Source organism: Fragaria vesca, linkage group LG7 (assembly GCF_000184155.1).
Source record: "Fragaria vesca subsp. vesca linkage group LG7, FraVesHawaii_1.0, whole genome shotgun sequence".
Classification (NCBI taxonomy): Eukaryota; Viridiplantae; Streptophyta; class Magnoliopsida; order Rosales; family Rosaceae; genus Fragaria; species Fragaria vesca.
The window spans coordinates 14196002-14209858 of NC_020497.1; the positions used below are offsets into that span (position 1 = coordinate 14196002).

At 36.6% G+C, this 13857-nt stretch overlaps 3 protein-coding genes across 3 annotated transcripts in view; 2 read left to right on the top strand and 1 right to left on the bottom strand.

Moving 5' to 3' along the window:
* Positions 1-1719: 1719 nt before the first annotated feature.
* Positions 1720-5330, bottom strand: LOC101296324 (mitochondrial GTPase 1-like). Its single transcript, XM_004307262.1, has 8 exons — positions 5163-5330; positions 4473-4577; positions 4096-4173; positions 3524-3674; positions 3317-3387; positions 2868-2964; positions 2548-2750; positions 1720-2043 (listed from the first exon to the last, which is right to left on the bottom strand). The coding sequence occupies exons 1-8, from the start codon at positions 5328-5330 to the stop codon at positions 1807-1809; spliced, it is 1110 nt and encodes a 369-aa protein (XP_004307310.1). The 3' UTR covers positions 1720-1806.
* Positions 5331-9018: 3688 nt separating this feature from the next.
* On the top strand, positions 9019-12421 carry LOC101296608. The gene is made up of 9 exons (XM_004307263.1): positions 9019-9343; positions 9418-9629; positions 9725-9806; positions 9920-10181; positions 10607-10709; positions 10798-10934; positions 11184-11342; positions 12030-12198; positions 12299-12421. The coding sequence occupies exons 2-8, from the start codon at positions 9623-9625 to the stop codon at positions 12054-12056; spliced, it is 777 nt and encodes a 258-aa protein (XP_004307311.1). The 5' UTR covers positions 9019-9343; positions 9418-9622; the 3' UTR covers positions 12057-12198; positions 12299-12421.
* Positions 12150-13857, top strand: part of LOC101304629 — a 5846-nt gene continuing 4138 nt past the window's right edge. The window contains exons 1-4 of the mRNA XM_004308691.1: positions 12150-12169; positions 12299-12442; positions 12537-12625; positions 12913-13057. Coding sequence (XP_004308739.1) covers positions 12150-12169; positions 12299-12442; positions 12537-12625; positions 12913-13057 — 398 coding nt within the window. The remainder of the gene's footprint in view (positions 12170-12298; positions 12443-12536; positions 12626-12912; positions 13058-13857) is intronic.

Genomic DNA, 13857 nt, shown 5'->3' on the forward strand with positions numbered 1-13857 from the left:
ATCATCTCAAGAATGTCAAAAATACATACAATAGAAGCATATGTGTGACATTATTAGAAGCAAAAAAAGAGAGTTCCAAGTTGGTATAAAACCCACATAAATAAAGAGAACATCAACAAGTTATACACCTGCGTTTATATGTAGAAAATATCATCCTAATGATGTGAAAATAATCAAAATATCATCCTAATAATGTAGAAAATATCATCCTAACTTGATTCATACACATTGCGGTTCAATGTTGATAAATCTAATGGCATGGTATCTGTTGTTGATCGTGATACAGATTACTCTGATAAAAGTTTAGAATTAACCAAGAAAAAATTTGAAAGAAAGAAAAAACACATAATCTTTAATTAGTACAACGAAATTTTTGTTTTATAAACTTGTAAAGCAAGAGGGATTTGAGCTTAGAGAGATCAATGCATGCATGATGAGCTCAACAATTCAATGAAAATCATCTGATACTTTGAATGAAGTGGAAGAACTAACTAAAGGAAAGAAAAAGGTCATAACAGGAAAGAAACTAAGGGAATTAGAACCAAAGAAGAGGATATTAGGAGTAATTGCAACCAAAAAATATTAATCGGATTATAATCATCCAATTCCATACAGGAACTTGAAAATCAAAATTTCGTTTTTGGTTACAATGGAGGCAGATAGATTGAGAAATGGAAGTACGTAGGCTTGTAATGTATGTTATGTACGTACCTTGATGGTTCAGAATGTGAAGAAATTCAGAGACATTGGCAAGAAATGTAGCGTCGTTACCTATAACAAGTACACGAAGTTTTACACAATCAGTTTTTCCTTGTAAAACCATGTCATCTAACATGCTTAGCAAACCCTTGATTGAGTTCGATTGATGGTTTTTGCAAGATGGTAGAGACAGAAGAACAAAATACTAGCTAGTCTGAGAAAGGGAGTGTGTATGTCCATCGCGAAACAGGTTGAACTGTGTATATATACTGTGGCAAAACAGTGGATTTGTTACCAAAGCCATCAGAAATGGCGAAACCACCAAGCTTTTTAGTAGCGCTGAAGGTATAATAACCAGGAGAAAAATTGACATTTAATGCAACTTTCCATATACAAGAAGTCCTTGCATGGAGTCCCAAAGAACAAGAACAACCTTGCAGAGTTTCTGTGGGTTTAATAAGGTGATCGATTACTTTCCTCTTCAAATCTATGTATAGATATGTCTTTGCAGCAGACAATGTCAATGTGTCGTGTAAGAATTTCAGAAATATTGAGAGAAAGCAATTTACAGCAATGTGTCATGTTCCGATTTGGTTTTTGTTTTTCTATAAATCTGAATTTCTATCTTCTTTTGTTCCTATAAGTGTAAACTCAAGAGGAACAGTAGCTTTGGAAAGAAAAAGTAAAAATCAAGTTGACTTGGAAAAATATCATTTCTCTTGAAAATATGGAATGAGTCTTCCGAAGAGTAGCATTTCTAATTTACCAAAAGCGCACTTCTTCCAGTAAAGTTGAAGGAGGGAAAGAAATTAAGAAAACATTAGGAAAATGGAAAACCATTCGATCGCCATGCATGAAATAATAAGAAATCGGAATTTTTAAGGGTTAGCCATGAAAATAAATATTTTTAAATATTACTTTCTATATATAAGACCACCTTCAGATTTCAAATGTAATCTGACAATTAATAATGCTGATTTTATCACAACCCTTTTAGTGTAATCTTATGGTTATTGGAATTAGCTAATAGCTAAAAGAGAAAGCTAGCTCCAGGGATTAATTACACTAGATCTTTTAGACCTGGAAAATTTGCAGAGGTCGCGTCATCTAAGAAAGAGTTGGTATAGAATCTAAGGTATAATGCCCAAGCCTCCCAGTGCGGAAAAGATTCAACAACTTTGATTCGGCTTTATATTGAGTGTACTTTTTGGATTCTGTAGGAACCTGAAAAATTCCTTGCACGGCCTTCATCTCTTCCTCAATAAGCATTTCATCCTCCACGTTACCATCAAAAGATGATATGACCTTGAAGAGAGTCTGACGAACATTTTGCACCATGAAATCCTGCATGAGAAACAGATGTCACATTAATGTCAAAGCTATTAATAGCCACATTTTTATCCTTGTCATTAACATTGTTACTCCTAAGGTACTATAAGATATAGAAAACTCTTTTCCAATTGCAATAAAAGCAATTCTTATGACATTAGAACAATTTAGAATATCTATTATAATGGTATGTCTTATGTCTTCATTTTTTGCAGCATATAACGGATTTTTCAGCTTTTGCAGCATATGAGGGATTTCTGTTTCACCGTGTTGGCAAGGAGACAGATTTAGTAAACAAGAAAATCTAAAACCCACTACACATCCAATTCTATTAGGGCACTATAACAAGCAATATCCATGCACAAAGTTACAAAAAAAGCTTCTTACCCTAATATCAGTTGAAAATGGGACCTAGAAAAGAAATAAATTTAACCAATTATGAGAACAAGTGAGAATAGAAACTTATTTGAGCATTCTACTTGTGTGTGATCTGAAGAGTAGCAACAAAAGCATGCATACCTGTGTGTGATCTGCAGAGTATTGTCTTTTCTCTTTGATATCTTTAGAGCTATTTGAGCATTCTATATTGTGGTCTATCCATGTTCTACCATTCTCACTGTTGGACAAATTTGCCCATTTCTTGTATTCGTTGCTTCTGTTCAAGATAGCCAGAAAACACTGAGCTAGTTCTTTCTCCCCAGAAATATAATCTACAATGGTTCCTGCCATACCACATATAACAGGGTGTAACTCACTTTGGGAAGCACATATATACTCTTTCAGAACAGCTACTCTACCCATTGGACCCAAGGCACAGAAAGTATAGATGATGATTGTACCTGTCAATGCTAATTTGGTGCAGACCTCTACATCATGAATCTGCGGAGGCAAAACACCTGGTGTGTCCAAAACATAAATATTGGGATGACTTCCGATCTGCATATGATAGTAAACATATGTAACTGGACCCAAGTCCTTGACATATATAAGGGATCTAGATTCCTTATATACTTGGAGAATAAATACCCTCAATACTTGTATAGAGTCCTTTATATTTTCAAGGAGAATAAATACTTGTATAGAGTCCTCTATATCTGAGAATAATAAAACCAAACTATGTTTTTGTATGTTTACAGAAAATTTTGAATCAAAACATTGTTCACAATGTGTTGCTTACTTGATGCACCCATACCCTCAATATATGGATATCCCTTGTATGCACCCTATTATTTATGTATATGTGACAAGCTTCCAACAACACATGTCTTAAAAGACAGAGTCTACAAACCTTTAAGCTGCTTATATCTTTTGTCTCACCAGGCTGTGGACTCACTGTATCATGCTTCAACTTTCCCTTTTCTATTTGACAACCAATTTGCAGGAACGAATTAGAATCTACTAAAAATTCAGAGTACAGAATACAGGAGAATTTTCCCCACATAATCCAGGCCTGAAGAATAAAAAAAGTTAGACCAAATATGATTTAAAGTGGTACCTGCTGCACTAATCCTCCCAATTCGATGTAAGGAGTTGGCAAGGGCTGACTTACCAACATTAGGAATTCCAAGTAGCAATATCGTTGCAGTATAACTAGAACTATCATTGTTATTCAGTTCTCTGACACGAGCTTGCAAAAAGGTCAAAAACTGTACGAAGTAAACCATTTGGAATGAATGAACTAAAAGTGCAATAGCACAAAAGAGTGCAAACCAAAAGAACATGAAAGATAAAGTATTTCATCTAGTATAATTAGATAAACTTATAAACATAAAAGAGATGAATCATAATCACTCAACCGATGCATTTTTCAGTGAAAGAGAACAAAACAAGACCACTGCTTGAATTAAGTGCAAGTCCAAAGGACAATTTGATGACTATATCATGGCATCCACACACAGAGAAAGACAGAGAGGGAGAGATAGAACCACATACATGGCTCATTGATATGGCTACAAATTTCCATACACTATTATCATCAGGAAGATTAAGCCATTTTCAATCAAACCGTGGCTTTGACTAAGAAATGCATTTAATAAAGCTAATGAGAAAGACAAACAATTCAGTTACCTTCTTAATGATCTCTTTATTATGGGCATTGACTCCATATGAAATGCAATTATTTTGCTCAAAGTAGTTCATCCACTCCTATAATGGCAGAAATATAAAACAATTACAGAAGGAAAAAGAAGAGTGATATGGCTAAAGAGAAGAAAAGACATGCAATTTATCCACAACTCAAGCTAAAGAGAAGAAAAGACATCACATATTTTGCAATTATATGCACATCTACCAGCTCATTCACCACTGTAAAACTGCTTCGAACAATAGGTCACAGAACTTGATCACACTTTTAAAACTTATGCTTGAACATTTTAGTTGTTGTTATTTTCTTTCTCCCACATATTTAACATGGCGAGAAAATTAAACCGCTGAACAATGCACACCTTCAACTGGGAATGATTTGCAAGGTCCACCTTGTTCATTACTATGATTCGCTTGGAAGAGGATGTGTAGTTCTCCAATTGCTTGCACGCTGATGACAATGGAATCTGAAAGTAGTATAAAGTAAACTATTAAGGATCCATCATAACATAGTTCAAAACCTGAAATTTTGCATACAACGTGTCAAGCAATGCTTTTCCTTTTGGAGCATAGTTAACAAGTTTTATTCTTTTTCTTAAACGCAACGAAAATGAGCTTCAAAATGAAAATGCATTACTATGGTACTTCCATATGGTAGGAATAGCCACATCCTCATCCATCACCAACACCAGTTCGTGTATCAGACATGAAGTTCGTTTGGTCTTACAAGCAGGCAACGGGAATCTGCCTAACCAAAGTAACTAAGGGAAACAAGAACGTCGTCAAAGGACATTTCGATGGGATTTTGCCAGTTAATACCCCAAAAAGGATTGGCAGAGTTTCAAAACAACCATGTTTCTCAGCCAACTTAACCAAAACCCAAGACCCAGATAACCCAATAGCACCATTTTCTTCAAGTTAACGACCAAACCTCACAACCCAGATATAAAAAGTTGAAAATTTTCATAAACAGCTAGGGAATGTCATTGAGGCATTTCATCAAACACTTGGGGTGCATAAAGTAGTTATTGAATTGAAAAAGAGAAGGGTACCCTTGCGTCTCTGACTTCAAGAACGAGATCAACCAATGGGATACGTTCAGCGATGGCGCGAGAAGCAGCAGCCATGTGAGGGCTGAACCAGCCTCTCCCAAAGCTTGAGTTGTTGGTGGCTTTTATAATGGCCATGCCTATTTCTCTTGCCAAACTAGCCGTTGCCATATTTTGCCCTTCGGGTTAAAAATAACGCTGTGGTTTTTTTGCTTTCTTTGCACAGACGGTGACATACCAAAAAGGTTAAACTCACAAATAGCATCCGTTTACATTAAAGTAGCTTTTTCCATTATGTTGTCATTCTGAAATTACACCGACGACATACTTTTTCATCATATAGTGTTTCATCCTAGTAATAAGAGATGACATCAATCTAGCAAAGAATTGCCACATCAAAAGGCTAGCAAAGGCGCTGAGAGTGCGCAAGCATGGATAAAACCCACATGTCCTTAAGAAAGAATTTATTATATATAAAATACATCTATAATAGAAACCTAATATTAAAATACATAATACCTAGGACATAGCCATAAGTGAAAGCTCAAATACACATGAAGAGCCCATGACCCAAATGTCCGAGCTGCGACGTCTTGCCTTCAAAGACAGACCAATACCATAGAGGAACCACAACACTGTCAATTTATGGCTTGCACCTTTTGCCTAAATACACCATCGAACTCGTTGTAACAAATGATGTGTTAGAAACGTCGATCCACTTCCTTGTCCACGACTTGGTAGCTAAGGCTTGAGGGCTTGGCAACCGAGGCCTGAACACTCAGCAACAATTTTCCGCTCCATTGTTGCAAATCAGTGATTGCAGAACTCTTCAGGAAAACGAAACTCCCTGTTGCACGCCATTGTGCAACCTGGGATCATCACTTATAGAATAACAACATAAGCTAACCGACCGATTACAAAGTTCGAGAGGACTCGCCGCCAGACGTAGCCACAGAAAACGAAAGGGAAAGGGAAGGCAAGTGTAGATGTTTGGTAACTGCCGCATAGCGAAGAAGGAAAAAATGTGGTTTTTCAAGACTTTGTTTTTTTATTAACTGCGTATTATTTAGTCTATTCGCATAGAATATTCTTTCAATACACGAGAAATTCTATTTTCAAACACACGAAACACTAGTTGTTGTAATGCTCAATTTGTTGTGGGTGTAATAAAAATTTAAAACTCCCAACGTGAAACATAAAACTCTTCTGCAAGGTTTGGGTCGCTCGAGTCGAGGCTGATTGGAACTGAGTTTGGATGGAAAAATTGGTTGTTGGAGGTGGATCCGTTCGCAGAGTGCTTAAGGGCCTCGGCTGGGTGGTGTTGTTTTTCAAGCTCAAGGGTAAGTTTGTCCTTGTGCACAACCCAATGAAATTGACAATCACGGTGATTGATCTGATCCCCGACATTGCAAGGCTTAATGCTAGATTTATTGAGAGACCAATATGCAAGATATACAGTTGCAATATCAAGAGAATTTCCCTTCTACAACTGGACTAAACAAAGGCAAATTCTATGAGTGTATATGCGAAACGAAGACATTGTTACAAGGGAATAAAATTTTAACAACTCTCAACATAGCTCAAAAATATCTTAGAATACTTTTACCCTAGAGGGCCAGAGGCTAGTCGGTTATCTAGATATTTAAGATTGTGTTGATCTTAACCAGTCTTGCTTATCTAGAAGATTTCTTGTAAAAACCTTGATCAAGCTCTATTGACCAACCTAGTTACGTACTATCTCTCGACTTCCCATATAATTGCTCTGCCAGTCCTTGATTTGGTATCGATTTGGTGATGTGCATCAAATCTCTAAGAAACTAAAAAGAACCTAGTAGCGAAGTTGGTGCTCTCCTCGCTCTCATAAGTGTTGATTCAAAATTAGATCAAGAGACATCTCTCATAGCACATTGCACCATCTAATGTTGGCACGCCCGCATGCAAAAGAGATAGTATGCCCAAGCTACTATTGACAACCAAACAGCGGTGTTGGAGGTCCGATGACTGGAGGCAACAAAGTGGTGGTTGGGGGGCTCAATCTCTCGAGTGCCTTTAGCATATGTGGATGGACTCAACCATGGGCATGTGTTCAACGCCTTAGGATTTTGAATCTTGGTTTTGGGCTTGAACTGTTTGGAGTTGTCCATAATCCCTCGGCGGCAGTGAGTGAGGTAGTGGACTTCGACAGTGGCTTTAGCTTAGGCAACACTCCTGGGTTTATGCCTATGCTTAGAGATTTTCATCAGGTCATCAAATAAGGTAGAGAAATGCTTGGTTCCATTTCAGCTACTTCCCTAGCATGGTCAGAAAACTACCCTATGGTTTTCTTGTGTTCTTTCAATATATTTGTTCAATGTTAGGTTGCCTATTCCATTGTCTCATGTTGACACTACTCACCTCACTTTCTTTTCACACCTCACTTATATATTTTTAATTGCAAGTCTTGTTCACCCATTTACAATACCTAAAATACCATTTTCCTAATTTTACTTTGTTCATCACTACATTCTCTTCTCACCCCACATGTATTTTTTTAATTTTAATTTATTTTATTCACCCATTTACAATACACACAATATTAGACTCTTCCAATAGCCATTAAACTCAAAAAAAAAAAAAAATTGAAGAAAACCGTAACATTAATATCATTTGTTTGAAAGTATAAGTTTATGGTAAGTAAACTCAAATTTAACAACTTGTTGGTATCAGTTGATATTAAAATGCACAATGTTTATAAATGTATCTTTACTTGGAAAAGCTCTGATGCCGATGACAAAAAACAAATCAAATATAAGTGAGCGACTAAACATGAAAATTTACATACAAAATCGACAGAGCTAGGAAATAATGAGTAAAGGGATAGACGAAACATCAACAAAGAAAAAAAAGAAAAAGAAAAAGAAAAATAATAGATACAAACAGATTCATCTCATCTTCAGGTTGAACGCTAGCATTTTGAGGCTCCATAAAAAAATTATGGGTTAGGGTTTATGAAGAATGTGTTCATCCAAAACAAAAAGATTAAAAAAAAAATTGTAATTTGTAACAACTTATTGTTCATTGTTGTAATTTTACATCAGAGTTATTTTGACATTTCAATAAATCAACAACGTGTGAGGTGAGGAAAATGGTTTGTGAGGTGACAATAGACGCACCCTTAAGAGCACATGCAACAATGGATTGAAAGCCTGGGTTTGAGTGAGGAATACATTGAAAAGTGAATCCACCGGTTGTAAATTTATCTAGGTTAACCATGGGTCTCATATGGGACCTAGCTAACCGGAGCAAGACATGGAGCAATCCTCAGTCCACGAATTGGTCTGGCTTAATAGAAATCACGGGGGCCGCATTGTATCATCCAAAGCTCGTGCATTTTTCTTCAACGGGCAGAAAATAACTGTCAAAGCAACGGGAAAAAAATATGGGCGTTTAGATCTTGATCTAACGGCTAATATTTAAAAAGTAACCGGAACATAATTTTTTAATTAGAAAATAGCTAACCTAACGGAAACATTCTGAACAAATTAAAAACAAAAAAAAAACAACAACAACAACAAAATTTTCTATTAAATACCATCTTACTCTTCTTCATTTTTCACACATCCATTGATCTTTTCCTTCTTCAATTTATTTGTTCTTTACCATAATATTCTTCTATCCATTTCATTCTTCTTCAATTTATACCAAAAAGAAGAAAGTTCAATTGTGCGAATCATGGGCTGCGGTTACCCATCACCAAACCCTTCCAAGGTGGCTCAAGCTTCGTGAACATTATATTGCAAATTGGATGGGATCACCCCGGTTCGACCGTCGGCGGCTCTTCAAGCCATTGAAGAAGATTCTCAAAGAGTAGTATAATGGACAAATTCAGAATTCCAAGTCCCCAATAGCTCCTGTAATTTCAAATCCTCTCAATCCCAATGGAAGAACCACAGAGCCACTTCCTACTCCCCCACTCGACCTCGTCGGAGCTCTCAGCAGTCACGCTCGGCCGAGCAATCTCCTCTCTCCTCTCCGCTCGCCCCAAAAAGCTACACGACGCCGTTTCGCAGCTCTCTCCTCTTCCTCCTCTCGCCTCCGTCTCCGGCTCCCTCGACGACTCGCTCCGCTTCCTCCACAACTACCTAAACGACGCCGCTCGCCGAAACGAGCCTCTCGATGAAATCCTCATCCCTATGCTCGATCACGTAAGCCAAAATTTCATCTCATTCGCGCTTTGAATTCTCCAGATTAGTGTTGATTTCGTTTTTCTTGACTCCAGAATCTGAGGAACAAGGACTCGAAGCACGGCGGCCAAGCTTTGGTGGTTTTGAACTGGCTATTTCAAGATGAAGTGATTTTCCGAGCTGGTTGCGACGGCGCTGGTTAGAGTGATTTCGACCAAGGATGATCGGTTTGTTGTGCTCGGATGGTGTACTTTCGTGCGTGGTGTATTGGAGTATGAGAGCTCTGTTACTCAATTTCCGATGAACGGTAACTAAACCTAAGTTTTTAGTAGCAAAAATGAAGTTGAGATTAGTGTGTTTAGTGATGGAGTATGATTTTCAACCCGATGCTTGAAATGACAGGGATAAAGGAGAGGTATCCTGATTTGTTGAAGATACTTGCTTCGTGTATTCCGCAGCTCTCAGTTGTTCTGCACAAGGGAAGGTAATTGATGACTATGATTGTTTGATTGTGTATATATTATGAATACTTGATGCACTGATTGCTTGTTTGTCGGTTTTAGTTGGTCTTAATGTTGGACCCTTTTGCCTTGGCAGCACTTTGCAGGATGGATATGAACTGCCCTCTCGCCTTGCTGTGTCTGCTGCTAATTGTTTTCTGTCTCTCTCGGAAGCATTGATCAGAAAAGCTAAAGTTTCAAGTAACAAGGCAAAAAAGCGTCCGGTTGTGTCCCTTGATGGTGGTGAAAAGAAAGCAAAGCCAGCTCCTGAAACTTTAGACGCCTCAAACATGGAGTTGGACTATATACTTTGGGATCATTTAGAGGAAGTTTATGGTCTAGTGCAGAAACTCGTTGCTGTAAGTTCCATACTTTTGCATTTGTTTTTACCTATCTTCTGCATTTTGAGCTTAACATGTTGTAGATACGTTTAAAATGTTGTGCTATTGATATTCGCCGATTGTGCTGTTTTTCTTTGGATGCATATAGTATTTCTAATAGATAGCTACGTCATATTGTCATTTGTCAAGTGGGAAATAAATAGCCGTTCTGGTTTAGTTACAGTCATGTATCTCAGCTCTCAAATTTTCAATTTGATGATGATGCTTTTATGTTTAACAGTTAAAATTACATAATTAAGTTTAGAAAGAAGGACTTCCATGGTAACGGTTCATCTAGTTGTCACTAATTCTTTGGTATAACTGTCTAAGATTCTTCAAACCATTACATCTTGTGTGACATGCTTGAAGTTTGTATTATGATAATGTTTCTAAATGCACTGCAGTGGAGCAAAAAAAGCCGACCTTTGCATGCCAAAGGATTGGAACAAGTGCTTAAGTGGTTGCATGAGATTAAAGGACATTATCGTAACGTGAAAGCTGAGGCAGGTCCTTTACCCATCTTCATAAATATTACATATCTTATGGTGTCTTATTTGTGTGGGTTATGATGATTTGTTTGTATCATGAAAGACAGGCTCGAAGGTTATCAAAACTGGAATGTTGCTACTGTCTTCTTGTTGGAAGCATTATGGCATGTTAATGAATTTGGAAGATCAGAAATTTTCCCAGCATTACAAAGAACTGTTGGACCAATACGTAGCAGGCATACAGGTTAGTTATACTAAATACTTTAAGTTTCATTATGTCATGTAATCTATGATTTTACGACTGTATTTGATGAGTTAAGATTGTAAGGTAATAAGAATTCCCTGTTCTTAGGTTATATCTCTGAGTTTCTCAACTGGTCTTGATATGTTCCACTTTGTGGGTGTATCGACAATCTATTTGCATGACTTCTATTTAGTTTCACTTGATGGAATCACTAGCTTTCTGATACACTATACATACATATATTTGCAGTTTTATGCAAGTCAGACTGAGAATAAGGATGGGAGTTCTGAGACCATAAAGTTCTTTCTGAATTGTTTATGCCTTCTACTGGGGCGATTTGATAGCAAGAAATTTGATAGCATAGTCTCTGAATACGGGATGAGGATATCTCAGGTTCTCTTAGCACAGGTAATAACTGAGGTTTGAAGAGAATTTCTGTGGGGTTTATATTCTAAGATAGAGCTCCATTCAGCTTCGTGGTTTGCATATTGTTATAGTATGCTTCCCTTGAAAGGCTTGTAGATGTGTAATCTAAAATCTTAGCAAATTTTTGTTATTGGGAGTAGCTTACCTTGAACTGTGATTGCATCTTACCTTGTTAGTATGCTTGTCAACTATAGATCACTTGGTGCACATCAAATTAAAAAAGTTATTGTATTTTAGACATAGTAATTTAAGCTTTATTTGATATATTAGGGTTGGAACGTATATGAAGCTTTTCTTTCCGGGTTTGATCATGATACTACTTTCTTTAACCAAATGTGCTATATAATTGAGACCTAGGTTATGTAATTGGTCCTGGGAGTTACCTTGGTCTGGATGGTACGTTTAATTTTATATTGGGTTGGGCACCTGTTGTGATAAAATAGTGTACCATAATAATTTAATGGGTACTTAAGAGAGATTCTATGAATTAAGATAATTTTGCCATCCTAAGTGCCATTACATGATCAGTTATCTTTTCATACTGATCAAATTAACTGTGTTTAGCTCTTAGTATTAGAGTTACCTCTTAATGGCTATTGTTTTTTGGTTTCCTACTAATATTTATTTTCATCTTGCAACTTCATTCTGCTGCTGATGATGTTATTGAAGGGGTTGTGTGTATATTCAAAGCATTAATATTTAAGCAAAAATCGTCTGGAAGCAGTCTCACTGACACTGGAGAGGTGGATGCTGTGCTTCCGCTGCTGATTCACGTTCTCGATGAACGAGATGGCACAGCAAGAGCTGTGGTTCTGCTTATAGCAGAATACTGCTTGATGTAGTTTTCTTCGCCTATACTTTTTGTGCTTGGCAATTTGGCAGAAATCAATTATGATATCTCCTTACTGATTGGCAATTTGGTATAAATGATCCACCAGGAGCAGAGACAGTCAGTGCCTTAAAGAAGTTATTGAGCGTCTTACTTCTGAAGATGTTCAACAGAGAAGAAATGCAGTTGATGTTATATCAGAAGTCATACATTTGTCTTCAGACTCAAAAAACGTACATACCCAGCTATCATGGTACAAAGAATGTTCTGTCCGATTTGTTGTTTCATAATAGTATGATGTTTTTCATCATTCTACCTTTCTTTACTTCTTTCTCTGATAATTGCAGGCAGGATATAGCAAAGCACTTGCTTGTGCTACTTGAAGATGAAGATATTGCAATTAAGGAACAAGCGTCCAGTTTGCTTCCATTAATTGGTTCGTTTCATAGTTAAAGTTTTAAGCTATAATTAATGCCAAGTGTTATTTTACATTTTCAATGTACTTGCTTTCTGTGTAGAGTTTGGTTGTTACACATTAAATAAAAAAAAATAAAAGACAAAATTCTTCAGACCAGAACATTATAAATATCTGTTATACACTCATACTTGAACCATGTTCTTAAGTAAAAGTGATGTTGTTTGAAACTGCTTTTAGCACTGTCATAATTAGTAAAGATACAAATTTAGTTGTAGTAGATAATTATCATACTCCTTTTCTTGCAGACCCTTCATTAGTTCTACCTGCTTTAGTTAATCTGATTTACTCCGGGGATGAAAGATTGCAAGCAACTGCCAGTGATGCTTGTGTTGCGGTGCTCAAATATTATAGCCAGAAGGCTGAAGTCATTTGTATGCTTGACTGTCTTAGGTATTTTTTTCATTTCATTTCATAATTGTTTCCTTATTTCTCAAAGTTTCATATGTCCGTCTTGTTTATATAAATGTCTTTTCACTCTTTTGAGACTCTATTGGGTTCATGTTATAAAAACATACGTATTGTTATAGCTATTAAAGTAATAATATTTAGAGAATCTTGGTCTGGACCGCTTTGGTGTCAGGTTTAGGGTCATACTTTCCTGTCTTCTAAGATTGTATGTTTCAGCAGGAGGCCATAGTTTCAAGAATGAGTCTGCAAGATGGGGTTGGGGGGTCTCTGGATATAGAAAATAAAATAAAAATATGTTAGACAGCAAACAAAAGTTGACCAATTTTAATTTCTTCTTCCTTGCAGCAACCTCAGCCAAAGTGTAAATCTTAACAGTACTGGAGGCACAAGTACAGTTTTAATGTTACCACTTTCCATTGTGTTTTAATGGGGAGAAATAGTTAAACTTGTTTTAATATTCTCTACCAATTCTTCGGAGACCAACCAAAACTGCACATTTAAGTAAATATTGTATGTAACTTGAAGTGTCCAAATTCTGCAATTTTAGAATATGCTATGTTTCTACATTAAGCTCCATCCGAGTTTTTGTTTCCAGATATTGAATGAAAATCTTGCTTTGCCTGTTTCTAGTGTTGTATATTCTTCTGTCAACAGTATTTTTTCTTTTGCTTGTTTTTTGTGCTTTTAAATGGATCATATGTTCCTTTCAAAAAAATGGATGATATGTTTGGGAGAATATCAGTTCCCTTTTTCTTTTACTTTTTTTTGGTTTTGGCTTCCAG